Here is a 16,511-nt window from a genome sequence, read left to right as displayed (position 1 = left end):
ATTTTAGCTTTATTTTGCTGGCACATATTTCAATTCCATTAGAATCTAGTGTTTCTACCCCATGCCTTTCCACCCACTGACATGAAAAACATTTCAGCTGTTCTTAAGAACTGAAATTTCAGTAGGCTTTAAATGTACGGTTGAGCACGTACATCAAATTCTGCTTATGTGTATATTACATCTGTTTGTGAAAAAAACTTATTTTTTAATTTACTACTACAGCATCTGATTACATATTTGTACAAATCATGTGTGACTATGAACAATACCACGTACACTCTACAATACTGTAGAAAGAGACAAAAAGGCAAACAAAACCAACATAATTAGATTTGATTCAAGATTGTTCCTATGTTAATTCACTACATCATATTTTACAAAGTGCTCTTCATTCAAAGTCTGACAAAAAAAGGAAAAATACCCCAAACAAATTAAAAAAACCCAAAACCACAATCATAGGGCAGAAAAACAGTTCATAAAGTAAATCATAGAATGAAGAAGATAGCCCAAGTGTGCAAATCCTCTGCGGAGGGCAAAACTGAAAGGTTGGAGGAAGAGTATAAGCAAAAAACAATTGAGGAGGAACTAGGTAAGAGCAAATCTACCGTGAGTTCTGAGAAGAAAATTATTTTTAAATTGCAGTGGCTAAGAATTCAATGATGGTGACAGAGGACAAACCACAGCCCAACTTCATGGAGGAAAACATTTTACTTGTGACATTTGATACACCTTTAAATTTTTGGGAAAAGGACTGCCAAGAACTAAAATTGAGGGAGTTGCTGCTTTACAGTCAGGAATCATTAAGAGCAGCTCTGAAAAATGTGGAATACTTCTGTTACCACTGACTACAGCAGAGTTTGAAAGCACGCACAGTACTTGTAAACCTTAGGAAAGAAAAATAAGTCAGAAATAAGGATTATTTTTCTGTAGAGAGTGAAAAAGTACAGCCAGGAATTAAAAGAATACTTTAAGTCATTTTAATGAATAAACCACGGATTTCTCCCTATGGGAGCAAATTTCACTTTTTGCTCATTTCCATCCATATCATGCAGTGTTTAAATTATGCAGCAGTCTCAACAAATAGATTGTCACAGCATTTTAGAGTAGCTAATTCTATTCAAAATGCCAGCAGAAGATAGGATAATGTCTTTATTGGTTTGGCTTAGTTTAACCCACCTGCTTCTATTCATAATGACTTGAACAATTCAGGATATTATATCCACCAAAAAAAGCTAATATTGCAGAAATATTAAGACTTGGATACACCCTGACAATCAAAGTCCTAGAAAGAATAAACTCAGGATTCTCCCAGCTACTCAAAAGCAACTCAAAATAATTTTAAAAGCTTGACCAATATATTCTAAAAAGAATGGGTTGGATAAAACATTTTAAGGTCTGAGATAAGCATATCGCCGCTGTCTCTCTGCAATGGAAGTGTGTTATTAACAACAGACAAACAAGTAAGATCACATATATAATTCCTGATACAAATATAAATTAAGACAGCACTGAAAAGTCACTGGAGATAAAGCTCATTACCTCTTCTGACCCTAAGTTTCTACTGGAAAGTGGTTACACAAGGGAAAATTTAGGCATGCACTTTATGAGTATTCTCTTCAATAATAGATTGACATATATTGACAGTCCCTATATCATACCATTCATTTATCCACAACATTTCAAAAATTATCATGAATTTAACCAATACTCAGAATTTCTGTTCTCTAGATTTATTATTTTTTTTTTTTACTCTATTTCGGTAGCTGGGTAATATGACAATAATGTACCTGGTTATTCAAAGGGAACTGAACATTAGAGATAAAGAGTAAAGGTATTTATAACTGCTCACTATAGGCCAAAGATGCATTTAGAGACAGATAATTCTTTTCTAAGAACAATTTTAAAGATAAAGTCATTCCTGATGACTGCAGATGGCCCATAATCTCTCTTTAGTTAAAGTACAAGTCTGATTCACTGACTGGGGTTAATACACTGAGCTGCAGAATAACCTAAGATGCAGAATCGGTCACAGATTTAAGGCAACAGGCAAGGACACACAGAAAAACATGATAATTTTCCTTGTGTTATCTTCCTACCTTTGAAAAACATTACAAAATCTGTGGCAACAATGTTATTTCATGTGTATGCATATCAGGACCTCGCTAAAAACTAGTACTTTGTAATTTGCTGTATATACCACACTTCCCTTTTTGTTTGTTTGGTTTTGTTTTTGCTTTGTTTTAAATTTTCAGAGCATAAATAACCTCTGTTTGATCAGGCTGCTGACAGAAAATGACCTATAGGTGTAACAACCTTTTTGAATGAATGAATAAGACAAGCTGCTTTGGTGAAAATCTTCAGCTGACAGAGAAGAGTGGTGGCTATTGATATTAAAGTAAGATGTATACATACTTATGTATATTTTACAAATGGAATATGCTTTCTTTTTTTTTTTTTTTTTTTGTAAATAGGAGGTTTGCAACCAGGAAACCATATCCTTAAACTGAGGTAAATTTAAAGCATATAAGTGCAGATATGTGCAGACAAAAAATTCAGAGTGACAGAGCACCTCAGATTTTAATTTTTAGAGGAGTGCAAATGGATGAAGACCTTCACATGCTAGACATTTACATACTCAGAGGAAAAAAAAACAAACCAAATCTTGCCTTACCCGGCCAACTAGTATTGGTTCAGGTCCAGAAAATTCTTCTAACACAAACATTTGATTCCAAACCCAGCCTCTCTTGGAACGGTTCAAAACTCTTTGTTCTTCATTTAGCCTTTTTAGTCCTGTACTGGATCCACTTGGTATTACTTGAGACTGATTCATTGGAGCCATATAAATGGAAGGAAGGACAGTAATCCATAATATTATTAATGGAGTCCATGTATCCATAAGCATTTCCATTAGTCTTTCTGGCATTGTACCACAAGCTACGCAAATCACCACAGAAATGAAATTATTATTTTGCTCTCTTCCAGACTGTAGCAATCCAATTCATCATGCAGTACAGAACATTTACTTACAGCTCCTCCATGTGTTTACAGCACAGTCAACGTAAAAATAGCTTAGATTATAAAAACATGACCCATTGAGTTTTTCAGTCATTAAAGAATTCTGGAAGAGAAAAACAAAAAAAAAGAAAAAAGTCAAATCAATGACTCCAGAGCTCAGAAAAGAATTACTTCTACATCACAAAAAAAAAAAAAAGTATTAGGTTTTAAATTTGTAGTACATAAAGTTAGTGCATATTAAATTAGTTAAAAAATAATCTAAGTGATCCTGTGAACTCTTTCCTTGCCTGAAATAGTGAAAGGAGACCCAGACGAAGGATTACATACACTCAGGAAAACATTTTAATTGCAGTTTGTCTTAGATTCTGAAGAGGCTCCTGGTCTTCTTGCCTGTATTTTTCTATGTAGTCAACTATAAACACTTAGTGTGTAAAATAATAAAAGTTAAACACAATAATGGTTTTGCATTCAGACTTATTGTCCTTTCCTCCACAACAAAAATTAATTAATTCCTGTAAGCAGACACGGCTTCAGCAGTACATTCTCATACTAGTAATCACCTCGCTGCAGCAGCACACAGCTCAGCAAAACCTTCACAGCCCAGCAGAGGAGCAGGAGTGGGAAGTCCACTGTGATTCCCCAAAACAGACCACTACCAGAAGCTAAGTAAGCTTATTTATGCACATCTGCCTTACAGGACTCTGAGCATTCCTCTCTCAGAGAAAACACAGATTCTACTTCCCAGATATTTTCCTTGATGGGCACTTGGAGGCATTTTGTCTTTCCTTCCCCACTCACCCTTTCATATATTAGAAAGGCATATCAGGTTTCATCTTAAAGTAAATATTCCTTTAAATGGACAAACAAGTTAACGTAGTAGGGCTTGCTAATACCACAGCGATTGGCAAACCTGAAATGCAGCCATGGATCACTTAGAAAGATAGATAGGACAAAGCCCAGTGAGAAAGGCTGCATTACAGCTACTCTAATGAGGCTGGGCTTACGTAGAAAGGTTCCTGATGCATTTTCTTTGACTGATTCACATCCAATCTCATGAGAAACCACTATATGCAAGATAGGTAGAAATGTCTACTCTTAAGCTTACTACCGAGTCTTAGCTTGTTCTTTTTCCACTGTGAAATGAGTTCGTTGTGATGCATGTCCATGAAAATCTTGGGTAGGTTAGGGTTTTTTTTTGGGGGAGGGAATGGGTGGGGTTTTTTGTTGTTGTTTCATCTACACTCATGGCAGAAAATATCTGAAAACATGAACAACACCAGTAAAAGTCAGCTGCAATTTTAAAAGCGAACAATGTAAAAAGTTCTTTTTTGTTTTAAACTTCAGTAATTGCCAAAGCAACCGTGAAATCTGTTGCATGAAATTCTTAAACTGTGAGAAACTTGTCTTGTTAAAAGAAGAGAAGAGCTGTTATCAAACTAAAACTCAGTATCTCAAGTAGCATGGACGAATGGCAAGCTAATAGTGCGGTGCTTTGACAATGCATCAAGAATGAGGTGAATATCCACTGCAGAAGTAACAGTGGCTTATAGGCCTCATTGCCAGCTGAGATGGGAAGAATACAGTATGCTCTTGCAATGAAATCTGAGGGAAAATGCAAAGGAAGCGAGAGGCCTTCAATCTCTTGGCTTCCTCTCAATCACAGAAAAGCGAAAAGGAGGAGCAAATAGTCTAATTTTTGATGGGACGGGTCTGTCAAGTCACTCTCTGAAACTCTCTGGTTTAGGGAATTAAACAGAGGCTGCTGCTGCTTTCTGGCACATATCAAAAAGATAGATTTTGTGTAGCACATTTGGTGGTAGAAGGTATAAAAACAAAGTAGCAGCCAAACTTTCAGTGAAATCAGTTAAGTGTGTTTGTATGGGATCCTTGTGTACATGTTGAGTGGGCTTGTGGTTGCATATGTCTACCAGAGGATAAATTCTTCTGATTTTTTCACTGAAGCAAGAATTGAAACACAGGAAAAATAGAATCATTGTAAAATAGAGTAATAGACATCATCTTCAAACAGTATCCAGGATTAAATTCAAAACTGGGGGCATAAACTGAAAACCCAACTTGAAAGTCCTTTTCTGTTGCTGAGTTTTCAGTTTTTATATACAAAGAGAAATAGAAGCCAACCAAAAACAGAATAGTACATCACACCTTTGTGCAAGAAAGCCTTAAAAAGAACCCATGTGGGCTATTACTGACTTTCTTACTCTTCCAGTACAATTGGTATACTACTTTTTATTCTCAGAACCAAATAATAATAAAGCACTTCTTTTCATAATCAAGAGGCTTTCTGAAAACAATTCTTAATTAATCTACACAGGCTGCCTTCTGAAAGAGATTAAATAAATGAGATATAACAATACGATGCTCACAGAAACATTTTTTATTTGAAGAAAGAACAGGATATTTGTTTTTCAGACTGCCACTCTGAAGATTTTGCAAGCAATAAGTTCATTTCAGGGCATCCCTCCTCAGTTCCACCCCCAGACTTCCTGCTTGTTACTCTTCACTTACTCCAATCAAATTTAGGTCCTATCTAATAGCACTAATGCATAATATTCACTGTGACTGGACCATCCTCACAGTAGCTCCCTATTCAGAAACACCTTAAGGCAGTCAAAAGCCCACTGAAAACATTAGTTATGCACACACCATGTCATTAAACCTAAATCAACGAAATAGCCCAGTGAAGAGTACAGTTACACAAGCTCAATGCACACAAAACTGCAAGATTCTTAAGTACCAAGAGGAAGTTAGGCAGGTGTTAGGCAGTGCAAGGTAAAGAAAAAATCTGATGGAGCTTTTGCATGTAATGGTGTACTGCAGGGGAATATGATCAGTGTGTAACAGTAGAGCTGGATAATTTTATCCACATTTCAATCTAGCCTGCTGGAGTCTTTTGAGATTCATTTGAGAAAGAATCTCATTTGGGATTCACTACTCTACCAGTGAATTGTGGCATTTACTCTGTGTAATATATGGAGATAGTACCATTCTCAAATTTTTTTACCAAATTCGGAAATGAATTTTCTTCTCCATTCATGGGAGCAGAATACCACCCATGTGGTTGGGAGCTGATGGAAGGCATTATTAAATACTTAGTCCTGCAATTTTCCTGTTGGCTACTATGAAAATCAAGAAATGCCTGGCAGTTAAATTATAATCTTCTGGATTAGCTGCGTAGGAGAAACTGATATGTCTACTGAATACTGAAGGCTATTGTAACAATATTAAAAAGCCATAAGTAAAGAGAGATCTAGCAATCAAGGAACACTAGCAGGTGAGGCACAGAAACACCTTCCCTTCTTATGTTAGGATCTACAAAATGGTGAGTATGGAATGACAGCAAAATTATACCAGTGATGACAGAAATTCCTTATACTAAGCAACCAAAGTTGACAAGCACACGGTCCTTAGAGAGTGTATTTTCACCTTCATAAAGATTCTGTTGGTGTTTATAAAAGCATAATGTTTTGCTTTAAATTTCCATGAGTTCAAATGGCTCTGGATTGTTTTCTTTAAGAAAACTTCCTTGTTCTTCCAAGTGGTTTCCCTGGATAGTGTATGATATATGCAAATATAGATATAACTCTAACGCACCAAAACAGCTTACAAAACAGCTTTAGTTCTTCATTCATCCCTGAAAAAAGAAAGTGATAGTTAAAATATAAAGAATTTCTTTAACTTAGCAAATAGATGAAAGAAAATGTGACACAAAGTCAGGTAGCAGGGATTTAAATAACTCTCTCATATTCATAAATTTGGTTCTCCATGCACAACCATACAGAAATATAGATAAAGCTGAGTGGTTTCTTTTCCACTTGGTGTATGTGCTGATATAGCTTTAGAAAAATATTATTCTATTAACAGAAATGGGCATCTTAGATCACTACTCGTACTCTAGGGCATAGAGTGCATAAATTTTATACGAGTACAACATGGAAAGTGATTACAGTGAAGTAGAAGTTTATAACCTAACACTAGTTCATAATTAGCATACCAACACCAGAAATTCATGTAAGACACACTGCAACCTCTTTTGGAACTAAACTCTATCTAGGTTACTTGTATGAGTTTATTGTCTGCATAAAGTTAGAGCCAGGTATGTCAGTAGATAGGTATAGTAGATATACTTAACTATGACAGTTTTCATTTTGAATATAAGTAGTACAAAGCTTTATGATGGTTAGCATCTCCCATGTAACTAATTTCACTATAATTATTCTAGAATCATCTTGTAGCTTTAAAATGTCAACACTGGAATACAGAAGATTTGTAAAAAAATTAATAAAGTTAATAAAGCCAGTTTAATATGTAAATGTCTCATTGAAAAAGAAGCAAAATAAGATCATAAAAAACTTTTAAAAAAACAATTTATTTTTAGATTTCAAACTACAGTATCTGGTCAAACAAAACACCTTATTACAATGCTAGTGCATTAATTTGCACCATGATCTTAGTTTAAAAGATTTTAAAGCCACTCTAGTGTTTCTTCACACAAGTGACATGGAGGTTTGTCATAAGAATTAGAACGAAGTCTTTTCTTTACTTCATTCTGTATAACCTTATCATTCTCAGTGATGCTATGCAACACCTAAGCCCTTTGACCTCATTATTTCACAAGGGTGGATTTTATCAGTTCCTAAACAACTGGTTTTATGACAAAAGAACCCTTAAAGTACTGGCTTATTTAAATAAGTTACATTAAAGATGCCAGTCAAAAGTTGGTGACCTTTGCCTAAAGCATGGGGTTTTGGTAGAACTCTCAGGATCTATTTTGTCTATTAAATGACCCCTTCAGCACACATTCAGAAGACTGATATCAGAGTGCCCCGCTATGAGGAGGTAAACAACATATCAAAGCAATGGAGTTCTAGTAAAAGTGTTTTAGATACCTTATGCATAATTTCTATGTTTGATGCTAATTCAAGATATGGAAATCTGCATTGCAATACAAGCACCCTCAAATAATTGATGAGAGGCGTTCATTAGCTCATCACCTAGAGAGTTCCAACTAGAGCTGTGCGACAGCAGGCAGACAGGCTGTGCATTTTACATGCTTCCTTCAGAGCCCCGAAATTCCACCTGACCCAGGCTGGCTTTCGTGTCCAGATGAATGGATTTAATTTAATTTCTGCCAGAAATAGGGATCTTTATTCCTGAAAAATAGAGCTGTGGGTAACAGTTTTAACACAGGTTAGGAGAATAAAATAGGAAGGTTAATCAGATGTCCTTGACAAAACTTTCCTTCTCCTTTATCTGAAATTAATTAAGTAACAATGAGTTTCTCCTTACACTATCACAGGTTTCCCACAGTTCATGATCAGTTATTGTATTTCCCCTGTCAATAGCTCTGCAAATTTGGGATACATTTTGACAGCCTGTGCACAGGTATAGGCATTTGGTATCTTTTAGTATTTCCTTTCTTAACATCCAAAAAAATTCCTTGGTTTTTGTTTTGTCTGTTGGTTTTGTTTTTCGGTTGTGGGTTTTTTTGTTTGTTTGGTTTTTTGTTTGGGTTTTTTTGTTTTGTTTTGTTTTGTTTTGTTTTCTTAACCTCTGGTCATTTCTATCCCTTTTGTTTTTTTTGGTTTGTTTTTTATTTTCTATTTTCTTTTTTTTTTTTTGTTTTTGTTTTCTGTTTTCCCTGTTCCATAAGCTCTTTTACTACTACAGGTATTGGCTATATTCCCACTTATGCTTCCTAGTTCCATTTCTCAAGGATTCAGATAGGCTCCTTTTCCATCAGTAGTAGCAACATGATGCAAAGCCTTCTCACTGTGAAAAGCACAATTATCTTTCCTTCATTGATCCTCTTTTGGCAGCAGAATAGAGCCTTAAGTTTTCAATAGTAAAAATATATGGCCTTAGCACTTCAGTCTCACTTTTAAGAATAATTCTTACCCAGGAAAGAACTGTGGTAAGGATTTTAATTTGCCATTAAAGCAGAACAAAACCAAAGTCCATCGGAATAGACCTATCAAGACAACATAACCAACAAATAAAACACATCACCCTTGCCCTCATAACTTTGCTACATACTCATCCTGTTTCCGGTACGTCTCCATATTGCACATGAACTTCATTTTAAATCACCTTGGATAGGGCAGCATTCTTGTGTTTCTGCTGCAAAGGAATGAGTACTTCTTGCTACAAATAATAACTATTATTCTTCAGTGGATTATTCTTTTGTGTAAAGATTACAGACTTCCCAAAAATTAAAATTAAAAAACAATTCTCCACCTTACTGCAAGCTGAAGAGGGCCAGACATGCTGCTATGGCAGTAGCTAAGATCATCCTTACAATGCCCATTGCAAAGCACCACTTGCATGCCCTGGCTAGACTTTACTGCTTCTTTTATCTGCCAGCATAACTATGTGTATTCACTCCCTAACCCAGTTCTGTCAAAATGATCTTGTTAACTTAAACGCTTTTAATAGTAAGGTGTTCTAAAACCAAATCATTTTGACAGAGCTGGGTTAGCCCATTGCTCGTGTTATTTTCCACCAACAGCAATTTTAATGTAAGAGGTTCTTTCCCCCCCTGCCGCCCCCACAACATGCCAGCTGCATTTCCAATAATTTTTCTCCACTCCCATTCCTTTCTTCATTGCAGTTTACTGCCCCTGCAGTCATGCTATTTGCAAGGCAACACTGCAAGACAAAATTGCAACAAAACCCCATTTCAAGAAGTCTTTTCCTTCCAGTTTATAACCCAGATCATTGCACAACTAAAGAGCCCATAAAATACAGGACAACAACAGAAAGTTTTGAAAACAGCTGTGCCTGCAAAGAGCAGATGAAGTTTGACTATGTGCTTTAGAAAGCAATCAGACAAAGAGTTGAATCAACAAAACTGAGTGGAGGATAACTTCTGGGGAAGAGGAGCAAACACGCAATTAAGGACAGTGAAACTACTTAAATAAAACGTATGGACTCCTAGTATAAAACCATAGCAATCTGACACAGCTCTGCTCATTGATGCTGTCCGGTTTTCAGGATGGAAACCTCCCAGTGTCCCAGCTGCAGCCCGGCAGCAGTCAGATGCGCTGTTCTGAGAACAGTCTGCATCAGGAACTCCTGGTGATCCTGACCACAATCAAGCAGCACACACCACTGCATAGTGGAGAAGGGCTGAAAAAAGCAGTGAGCCAGCAACCAGGCTCTGGGCCACACATGATCTAGGAATTGCCCCAAATCATAATTATGCGTTACAGCTGCTCTAAACTTCACCAACTAACAGTGGTGAAGGGACTGTTATGTCACCTGGAGTTAACTGTAACATAGGAGACCATTACCCACACATCCTTTCCTTTGGCCAAGCACCTGAAATTTCAAAGGAAGAAAAATGAGATCGAAAATGTTATGCTAACTCTGCTTCAGCAACAGCGTGAGGTACACCTGAAGAATTGCCGTCTGAGATGTGTAGGAGAGGATCCTGCCAATATTTAGTGAAAACCAATTGAAAATCAATTGTCCAAGTTTATTTTGATATATTATGTGTGGCAATTTGCTCATGGCTGCTTGGAGGATCAAAGACAGTTATCTAAAGAATTACTTCTTTCAGCAACAATGGTATCAAACAGACAGCATCTTCTTGTTTCTTTTTGTCTTAAATGTCCTATCCTATACAAACACACACAGAGCAATTCAGTGTGCAAAGATGCTACTTTATTTTTTAAGCTTAGTCATGCATCACTGCTCATTATAGTTAAAGACATCTGAACACTTCTTTAGGTTGAGTTCTTAAGCCAGTGTCAAATGAGAAGGGACTGTTTTAAGCACAGTGTTCGTCAGTCTTTGCACGAGGGATACACCTGAATGAATGCATACTCTTACATTAAGGAAACACACACATGCAGAAACACACATACAGATACAGAAATGCAACAGTTTCTTCAGTATTTAGGCTTTTAAATTTATTAGGGGATTTGTTTATCTATTATAATTATTAGCAAAAGCAGGTTACTTCATTTTTTGAGGTCTGCTCCAGAAGCAGTGCAAAGGAAGGGATAGAAAAGCTTTTCTAAGATAAATTCCTCTTCCTTAGTTTCCTTACTCTTTGCTTTAACTAGAAAATACCATGACTGGTGCTCTTTAGTAGAGATGAGGCTGCTGCAGGATATAGGTCATTACACAATTTGACTAATGCTTTGGGATAAAGAGAAAATGACATGTACATCACATTGAAATACATCTTCTTTAACCAAAGTAACAGATTGTTACAAATTGTCCATTATTCTGTAATCACTTAACATGATACTTTATCCTTTCTACAAAGTCTATTTTATGTTAGTGATTACCTAAATCTTATTTATACTTTTTTGGCAAATATTTTATTTCAGTAAATCCTTTTTCCTAAAAATCTAACGAGTATCCTGGCCATGTGATGTCAACTTGTTATTTAACTTCTATTGGAATCAACAGACTTTCTGGTGGCAGATATTTTTATTACTCTTCTATAGTAAAATTAACATGGGTCAACTTTAAAGCTGCTAAGGCTGACGCTCACATAAAAAGCTGTCAGACTTTCCAGAAGTGTTCACTACTTTATAGGAGCAGAATACATTTAAAAAAACCCACCATGTGTGTTGTCAGCACTTCCAAACTATTTTTTCTACTTTATTATTACTTGCATTATGTAGTAATGCTCAGGAATTCCAGTCATGAGTCCAACTGTTTGCTACACCTGTACAGATACAGGACAAAGAGGCAGTATGTGCTCCATAGTTCACAACTGAAGGAATAGGACTTGTTTGATTGCATTTCCTCTCCAGTGAAATCAGTATCTACAACATTTTAGGGCTGGATTTGGGGTTGGTTTTGTGGATTACTTTTGTTTGTTTGTTTGGGGTTTTGTTGTTTTTTGTTTTCTTTTTCACAACGGCTGATACCAAAAGAATAGGCATCAAAACAACAATATAGCTATTTAAATCTACCATAAACCAAAAGGTATTTACAAACTTCCCTTTCAATCTCTTATATTTAGGAAAGAAAGAAAGATTTGGTTTTGGGTTTGTTGGAGTCTGATACTCCACTGATGTGTGTCAAAACATAGCTTCATCTCACGCCATTGTGCTGAGAAACTCATGAGGCAGGCTCAAAAGAGAGAAGGAACAAAGTCAAATTCCATTTGAACCACCAAGGTGGTCCAGAAATTTAAACATGACAAAACTAGTTGCATCTGCACTGTTTTCATTCTATAGTAAGACATGAATTGAGTAATTTTTAGCCTCTACAGTCCACTGATTAAAGTGATTTTCTGTTGACTAATACAGAACAGCATTACATATAGATTTAACAGCTTCAGCTTATGCCAACGTCATCTCCAAAATCAATGCTCATTTTTATGAGGGTGTATAACATAATTTGAAGACTTATATCACTCTTAAGGAGAGCAGAAGGGGGAGTGGTGGGGGAAAATGAAGGCAAGTTGTGCACAACAGGAAGGGAGCTCATAAAAAGGCAAACAGATTGGCCTGTGACTGAGAATTAGGTGTTAACCATGCTCTGCCTAGGGCATCGTTTATCATGAGAGTTTCAGCAGCTGGAATGTGCTTATCCTGTACTAGCTGAAAAAATGTTTAAATATTAATGGAGAACACAAATATCTTGCTTTCTGGGCTTCTTTTTCAGTCTTTTTTATATATATATATACATATATACACAACAGAGCTTTCATTTTCATTGGTTTTCTTTAGAGAATATTGGTTATTCTCTACATAATTAAACAAAACCTAATAATTAAGGAAAAACTCCAAAGTGACATGTATTCTTTTTAAACTAAGAATATAAAATTATGATTGGTTATCATGATATAGCAAAATACACGTATATAAACATACAATATGCATACAATATGTAAATTTTCCAGGCATATGCATAAATGTGTGTGTACAGAGAAAATCTTTAAAAAGCAAAAACACGAACATAACTAGACTTTTCTAACTACACACAGTACCGATGCAGTAAACCTACTCGAATAGTTTTTGCTGAAATATATGAAATTAATAGCGGAGGTCTCTAATTTTGCATCATTGAATTGGATGGCAGTTTTCCCATTAACTTAAATTAGTTTGAAAAGTATGAGGGTCCTCCAACAACTTATTTCTTTTGCCGTTGTCAGGTTGCGGTTGTTGTTTTGGTGGGTGTTTTCACTAATTTGTTATTTTTTAGTCTGACTTTTTGAAATGCACAAACAATAAAGTCAAAGAATAGAAAGAACAGAATACAAAATTCAATCTAAACATCAGGAACATTAAGTTCTGATGACCTCTTACTTAAAAAGCAATCATAGCTGTCATGTTTAATCCATGAAAGGTTCACATCTAAAGTGTTGCTCAGTTGCAGAACTCAACTAATTAACTGCACTACCTCTGAATGCATACAGTCAATTTGCGTAAGCATTCAAGGGCTTTGAGAAGTGATTTTCATATATATATTAAAACCCCATGAAAATATAAAATACATGCATGTGTATGATTATGATGATCAGTGACTACAAAGGAAATGGGTTTAAATGGTTAGCTGAGTTCCTCAAATTAGACTGAGCATCACTTCCCAGGAATAAGCTACTTTGACCACATGAACACCTAATTATAAAGTTGAAACTGTGATCTAATGTCTGCCAAGACTGACTGCTTTCAACATGTTTTGAATTCCCATATGCAGCTGCAAAAACCTGAGCCAGAGACACTGAAAAATACCTTTCTGAGCTTGCCCATGACTCAGGGATCATAGGGTACAGAAGACACTTTCCATGGAGGGTTTCAATTAGTCAGATCTAGGACTGGTTGACATTACTAATTTCAAATCCAAGCCAAAGGGCTGATCATTCTCAATTTCAAATGATTTTCACTAGACACATCATAATCAACACCATGGAAAAACAATTCTATCGTTATTATCATTGCAACTCATAGACAAAGGCTACTTTTATGACTCAAGAGAGATAGAAGCCAGCCTGGAGTCAGACGTTTTCAACTCTGTTAGCAACTGAACTGTTGGTTCTTTTCATCTTGCACTTATCATTTCAAGACACCACCAGTACTCAATGCTTTTTGGGAACAAAATTTTATTAAGAGAGTTGAAATACCACTGTGTTGACATTATTTACTTGGTTGACAAAATGAGAAACGTGCTGAACAGACTCCAGAAAAAAGAGGTCTTTCTGATGTGGGGGAAAAAGAAAATAAATATATATGCATATACACACACATACACATTTGAAATCTCAAACTGGACTTTATTTTGTTCTATGTCTATCTACTGCTCAAATAGTTAAGTTCCGAAAGCTATGAAGTGAGACATCTTTTCTATGGCAACAACACTAAGAAAAATGTTAGTTTCCATCATCTAATTTATTCTATTGATGTGATCTTATGGTAGTGATGATGCTTAAAATGTGCTCAAAATGCCTAGCATTTCCTTCCCACTGAAGGAATTTAGTTTGTATTATTTTAAGCTTATAGTTGAAAGACTGCTATGATACCACTATAGTGCATACTTCAAGCATGCAATTGTCAGTACTAATAGTTTATCCAAAAGGTTAGGCTCTAATAATATTGAAATGGAAAACATAATGAAAAAGGAATACTGCTAACGGGATATGGTACCTTATGGTTGTTGGATGTGCTATGAAAATACCTGTTTATAGTACGTAGCATGAGCAGTTGCTTTCTTTCACAGAGTATGCATAATCACCTCTTAGAGATACGCAGCACCAAGACCCGAAAGGACGCGTTGATGTTTCCTTCTTGTTCATAAACTCTGAGGTCAGTATTTTCTCCCCTTTAAGGTCTCTCAAGTTTTTAAAATTAAATAATCTGTATGTATCAAGGGTCAAGTGAGTGGCTTCCAGGCACCTACATCCAATAAGTGGCTGAAAAAGTCCCAGCTAAAGTCTGTAGGGCACTTAAGACTTCCAAACTGGAGATTTTAAAAGATGAAATCTGCAGCTGAGAGACGAAATAAAGAAAAATCTGGAAGTAATTCCAGGGGTAATAGACCTAAATTTATATCCATGGCTGATGGTGCACTCTTACTCATAGCAGTTATATATTCTGAAGAAGGAAATACAGGTGCATTTTTTCTAGAGAAGATGATGTAGCATACGTTAACGGTGATGAAAATTAGTGTCCAGGAACAAATTAGTTTATTTGGTAAAGGTGCAACATTATTGGAAAAATTCTGAAGATTACAAATGACAAAGAAAATGAATTTAAATCTGATTGTGAGACCACTTTCCCCTTTACAACACAGTTTTGTAGCAGGACCTGAGAAGAATGAGTGAAGTATACTGAAAAAGCACTGAGTGACATTGTCTAAGGAGGATTCTATCTCATCTCAAAGATGAAAACTTATTTTAATAAAAGGTGTAAAAGGAGTAAGATGTCCAATACAGCAATATTTATTAAAACCAGCTGCATTTGTTAAGCAGGCACACATACTTCTTCTTGATTTTTCAATATTGAAGAAAATGTCCAAAGTTAGTTTCTTGGCTAGCAGCCTGCTAACTTAACAAATTGCTCACCTATATAACTTACATGAAATATTTCAGTCTCTGAGGACACTCAAGGTTTCAGGTTCTCAACTTAGAACCAAGCATGGAAATCAAAGCTCTTTAGAGTCAGGAGGCAAGTTTTCCAAAAAGCAGGAAAAGTTAATAGATAACAAGCCTAGGAGGAAGCTAGCAGAAAGCCCTGCTCATTCTGAATGCAACAAGGTAGAACAATAAGCCTGAATGGATGAAAAACTGAGACCAGAAGATCATGAGACCAGAAGATCATAGAATCATCACTTTCCTTCCCAGGGTTTTCTGTCACAAACATTGATACAATTGAGCTGGGAGGTGACACTACAGAGAGCTTTTGAGTTTTGATGTTATCACATTTTATGGGTGTGAAATTTGATAATTTCACAGGTATGCAAAATAATTCCTTTAGATGCTATATCATTTTACGTCAGGTAACATATATGCTAGGGTAATTCTTCAGTCTTCTGAACGTATTTATTATTTACTAGTATTTACTTAGAAGCCTATTGTGAAATCTCTCCTTGTCTGTAACAGTCTGGTATTGAACACAGACGAGGAATATCACTAATACAAAAGTACTGCATATCTCTCTTTATCCTTATTGCACAGAAACTCTTGAAGAATTTCCAAAAAAGGATGAATGAAGTTAAGAGGATTCTTTATCTCTAGCTTTGGTAGTTATCAGCTCCATTCTTTAATTGAAACTGAAGTGAGCAGCTGTTAGCTTCCCTTCTATTTAGCACTAACGTGATAGATTTGAAACAATAAACAGCTAATGTTATTTGATTTCTTACAACCAGCACCCTCAAAAAAACACCTGGCTGTGATACACAGACACAAGTGGTGAGACGTTTATGTGATCAAGTTGGCTGTTTAGAACTGCTCGCCTGTATGAAAGTTGTACAAGTATTTATTCTTACTTTCAGAGGAAGGAAAGATAGATTCATTT

The 16,511-nt window shown here is 35.8% G+C and overlaps 1 protein-coding gene across 1 annotated transcript in view; it reads right to left on the bottom strand.

The window, feature by feature from the left end:
• The window catches only part of CDH8 (cadherin 8), a gene marked incomplete at its 3' end in the record, with an annotated part of 134,313 nt that extends 130,699 nt beyond the window's left edge, over positions 1-3,614 (bottom strand). The window contains exon 1 of the mRNA XM_080636559.1: positions 2,672-3,614. Coding sequence (XP_080492685.1) covers positions 2,672-2,923 — 252 coding nt within the window. The 5' untranslated portion in view covers positions 2,924-3,614. The remainder of the gene's footprint in view (positions 1-2,671) is intronic.
• Between the last annotated feature and the right edge of the window lie 12,897 nt (positions 3,615-16,511).

This window comes from Psittacula echo (assembly GCF_963264785.1).
Source record: "Psittacula echo genome assembly, chromosome: Z".
In the NCBI taxonomy this organism is placed as follows: domain Eukaryota; kingdom Metazoa; phylum Chordata; class Aves; order Psittaciformes; family Psittacidae; genus Psittacula; species Psittacula echo.
Note: the sequence above shows the minus strand (reverse complement) of the source record. Positions and strands in the feature narration are given on the sequence as shown.